At 32.0% G+C, this 5097-nt stretch overlaps 1 protein-coding gene across 1 annotated transcript in view; it reads right to left on the reverse strand.

The window, feature by feature from the left end:
* Positions 1–4861, reverse strand: part of LOC117176812 — a 23220-nt gene extending 18359 nt beyond the window's left edge. The window contains exon 1 of the mRNA XM_033367129.1: positions 4784–4861. Coding sequence (XP_033223020.1) covers positions 4784–4820 — 37 coding nt within the window. The 5' untranslated portion in view covers positions 4821–4861. The remainder of the gene's footprint in view (positions 1–4783) is intronic.
* Positions 4862–5097: the final 236 nt, after the last annotated feature.

Raw genomic sequence — 5097 nt, forward strand, 5'->3', positions numbered from 1 at the left:
CTATCTAAGGATGGTACTATAGAACGCCACCTCAAGGTAGGCCTAGTGGCGCCATCTCTTGGTCAGGCCGGAAACTTATCAATCCACCCTCGTATTTATCATCTTTAACAATTTTCAATCTAAATTTAAATGTATAGGTTTTGAATACACGCAATTCTGAAACAATTTAATTTTTGAGGCCTTGAAACTAATTTTTTTTCGCTTCAAAATTCTAAATCTTAAGTTTTGAAAATAGTCGGTTCAAATTTGTACATTTTTTGAGATTTCCAATTTCACAGTTTCGTAGATTTGAACTCATACATCAAAAATTCCAGGACAATTTCACTATTAAATCTTTCAAAATTGCAAAAGTTCATAGTAAAAGCCTTTATAGTCAATTTTAAACTGAATACTTTTAGATTGAAATATTATAATTTGTTTTGGTTTTAATTTCATCAAGTATTAAAGTTAATAAATTTAGATTCAAATATTCTAAATTTGTTATTTTTAAATTGAAACGAACAAAATTGTGTGCATTTAAATTCTTTGAAATCGTAGCATACCAAAACTGAAAGACATAATTGTTGCACAATTTTATTTCAAAGAATTTTTAATAAACAATTTTGAAATAAAGGACTCTAGAATAAATTTAAAAAAATTAAAATATAAGACAATAACTTCACAAATTCAAGCCTTAAGATTTTTTTCCTTTCATAAGCTTTAATTTTGCAATTATAGTCAAAATTATTGAATTTAAACAAATATAATCAACAGTTTGAAAATATTTAATTTTTAAATGTTTTAAATTCGTTTAACATAATTGAAATTTTAAGGGATTTAAGTATAAATAAGTTTCATTATCACAATTCTTAGTAATTATCAGTTTTTTCAGTTTTAAATAAAGTTCGAATTCGTTTGATCTTCAACCTTCCGTAGTAGACATTTTTTTTTATTTTAATAGTAATTTGAATGAGTGGTTTCATGGTTTCAATTTCTAACAATAATGTTCTCTTAAACAAAGCGACGGAAAAAAGTTTAAAGAATTCAAACCATTTACAGAATTCAAAGACTTTAAAGAGTTCACGGGATCCATAGAGTTCATGGAATTCAGCATGAAATTGCTTCACAAAATCTGTTTTCCCCACGCCTAGCAGTGAGTTGTAGCTTTCGAATGGCCCCTACAAGTAAATTTAATCAATTTTTAGGAGAACTCAAGCTGAATTTAAGAAGACTTCAAGGCCAATTCATTTGAATCTTACTTGATTCAATATAAGATACTATACTCATCCAAGGTGTAGGGTAGGGTAGGGTACAGTTTAAGCTAGAACAATACATTTGATGGGAACCTATCTCATATGGACAGCAATCGATCAATACTGTAATTAATACTTCATATCTACTGATATTGGCATTGCAATCTCTCATGTTACTCTATCATATATGGTGTGTTCTCTGACCTAATAAAGAAATTTATTGCTATCTGATTACTTGGACGATTAAAGAACGACATTGCTAATGTATCTTTTACCTATAGTTTATTAATAGCTTAGGGAGTCAAATAAAAATGTATTTGACATTCATATTAACTATTCAGGAAAATAAGTATAGGTACTCCTTAAAAACCAAGCCTATATGACTTATACCTATCGAAAGTCAGGCCATAGACAGTAGGTCGTTAATTACGGAAAATTTTGTAATAATAGCCCAAGTACTATAATTTACCCGTTAATATTACGGGAAATTCCGTAACACTAGACTAATTGAAATTCGCATGAAACCAATAAAAGTTCATACAGAATCAGTAGGACTTCGCATGAAAGCATACGGAATTCACCCAAAAGTGATTGGGATTATAAATTTTCACTAATTAGAATTCTCATTAACCTATAATAATTCACTTTGAATTAATTAGAATTCACATGAAACCGATACAAGTTCACATTGAATCAGTAAGAATTTTGATTAATTTAATGAGATTTCTTACTAATTCAGTTTGAATTTTGGCCGGTTTTTTGATAATTTTAAATATTTAAAAGTAAATTATTATGGGGTTGATGTTAATTCCAATCAATTCGAACTGAATTCCAATTGATTTAAAGTGAATTCTTACTAATTCAACGTTAATGACTATTAAATTAACTAAGCTTAAGTGTCTGAACCAAATTCAAGTTCTATAGTTTAAGATTACTACCACACTGAAATTAATTCAGAAACAGATAGACGCCCCTAAGTGACAAGGTCCTAACTCGCGAGTCCAGATAAAAACGTTCTAGCTCAGTGGCGAATCAAGTCAGATAATTGTCTCACAAATTGAATGGACCCAGCGTCTTGAGATAGAACCTTGTTATTTGGACGCGTCGAGATGAACTCTGGAATTCATGACACTTTGTCATGGAAAAATGGCAAAATGATAGAAAGAGGGATGTATATTGCAGATCCTTGGCGCCATTTCTTCTAGGAATCTCGCTTCTCCGGAAGATGAATTTCCAATGATCTCCAAACGGTGCCTCTAAGCATCTGGAGCCTATCCACGTGAAAACAAGATGACGGTAACGTGTCTTATGACGTCAGAAAACCACCGACGTGGCCAGAGTGCATAAATAATAAGAACCACAGCCTGGCAACAACCTACCAAATAACCTACCGACGCGACGTTTTGGCTTGGTCGTTTCGATCTCGGATGCAATATCTGCCGGTTCCCATGCTCAAATCCCCCTTCCTTTCCCTTCTTTACTACTCTTTCTTCTTTTTACACATACATAGCCGCATCTTCTGTATAGCGATTTGCCCACTTGAATGGTTGGATGAATCTTCGCTCGTATTAGAAAGACAAAAGATCGCCATAACCGTCCCCTCTTCTTCATTCCTATCTGTTTCCGGAAGTTGCACCGCAAAGAATCCCGCAAATATCAAGGACAAGCTGACTTGCGCATGTGTCTAAAATAGTTACACTAGAGAAGTTAATAATGCTTGAAATTGTAGCTAAAATTGGAAAATTTGAATATATAAGTTGGTTGACCTTATGTCAAAATTCTTTCAATGGCATATTTGAATTGATAAATATTTATTAAAATTAAAATCATCCTTTTTTCATTGTCTGATGATATCTGCAATCTCATAAAAATGAGTTTCATCAACGCGAGATAATTTATTTAAATTGTATTCAGCATTTCCTTTAAAGATAAGGTTTTTAAGGATAAGTTTAGAGCTGTTGTTTCGGAATTATAATTGGCCTCCGTATGTAGGACATAGGCATATGCGAAAGATTGAAACACGGTTCATAAAAATATCTCTTAGAGAATTACAACTATGCTGGGTGATATGATAGTGGACACTTGCTCAGATAGAGCTAGAACTATGATCAGTGTAGCAAGGGGGTTAATTACTCTGGAACTCATAAGTATAACTACATTGAATTCGCTCGAATTCTTTGGGCGTCAGTTTAATCTACTTTGAATTCATAATATGCAGTCAGAAAATTCAACCTATTTTAAGTAAACTCGGTAATAATTTAATATATTATTTCACTGACATCCTGTCGACAAAGTAAGTTTGAAATTAATCTTAAATTAATAGTACATATTAAAGTTTGTGCGAAGAGAAATATTTGCCTTTTTTAAGTTCTATTAACGAGATATACACATTTGCAGAAATTGGATGTAACCGTTGAGATATGTGACAGCCCCCCCCCCCCCCCCCCCCCCCCCCCCCCCCCCGTTGCTCAAACATAGTATTCAAAAGTCAACTTATTTGGTTCCGAAAGATAAAATCGTTATTGGCAGTTTTGAAATATTCATTTTTAAAGTAAAAATGCAGGCAAGTGGTAAATGAAGTCGACAGAATGACAATTATAAATAAACTCTAATTAGAAATGATGAAACCACCTATATTTATTAAATATTCATATTCTAAATCAGAAATTGATATTGGAACATCAGAATTGAAGTATCATTAAAAGAAAGTGATCTAACTTGAACTAATCCTGTACCGTTTCTATAATTTTCACCAACTCTATCCCTACTTGATCAAGAGATATCAGACCTGCTGCACCTACTACTTAAATCATCCAGTCAACATGTAAATCACAAATTACACTATAGATTTGAAATCTTCATCTCTAAACTACAGGAATAGGTAATTAGTGGATAAAGTCAATGAATGACAACATTTTGTGATTGAGATGTTTTGTCTATAGGATTGGTTACAGATGTTGTAATGATAATTCTTGATAAACTCTAATAAGAAATGAGGAAAACACTATCAAATATTAAAAAATTATCGTTAAAGCTGTATTAATTATTGGTGTCACTGGTCTTAAGACAAGTAATAGACATAGCTTCAACAGCAATTTTTTATATTATACCCTGTTCGACACTGCAACATTAATATGTTATATATCGATTATTAATAATCCACGTCTGGATTTTATATCAGAATATCATAATTAAAGTGTCATCAAAATAAAATGATTTAACTTGACCTAATTTTGTACATGTCCTATAATTTTCTTCAAATCTATTCGTAGTTGATCATGAGCTATCAGCGCTATTGCAACATCTACTTCAATCATTCACTCAATATGCAAATCGCGAATCACAGAAGATTAAAAATCTCCATCTCTGATTAGAAGACCAGAAAAGTGGTGGATATAAACTCAATGAATGACGATATGTATCGATTAAGATGTGCTTTTTATAATAGTTGTTATAAATGTTGCAATGAAAATTCTTGATAAACACTTATTAGAGATGAATAAAATAATATAAAATATTATCCATTCATGTTAGGACATTGTAACCTATACCTTTCCTATAATTTTCATTTTCCCCAACTCTGTCCATAGTTGATCAAGAGCCACCAGCACTATTGCTACACTAACTTCAATCACTCACGCAACATATTCATCACAAATTCCAGTAGATTTGAAATCTTCAAATAAAAGCTACAATGCCGGAAAAGTGGTGGATAAACTCAATGCAGGACATTCTATAATTAAGATGTTCTATTTATAGTACTGGTTACAGATGCTGTAATGACAATTCATAACCCCTTCGTTGGCATTGACGCAAAATGCGTCCAAATTATCCGTGTCCTGTGTGGCATTGACGCTAAATGCGT

Source organism: Belonocnema kinseyi, chromosome 7, assembly GCF_010883055.1.
Source record: "Belonocnema kinseyi isolate 2016_QV_RU_SX_M_011 chromosome 7, B_treatae_v1, whole genome shotgun sequence".
Classification (NCBI taxonomy): domain Eukaryota; kingdom Metazoa; phylum Arthropoda; class Insecta; order Hymenoptera; family Cynipidae; genus Belonocnema; species Belonocnema kinseyi.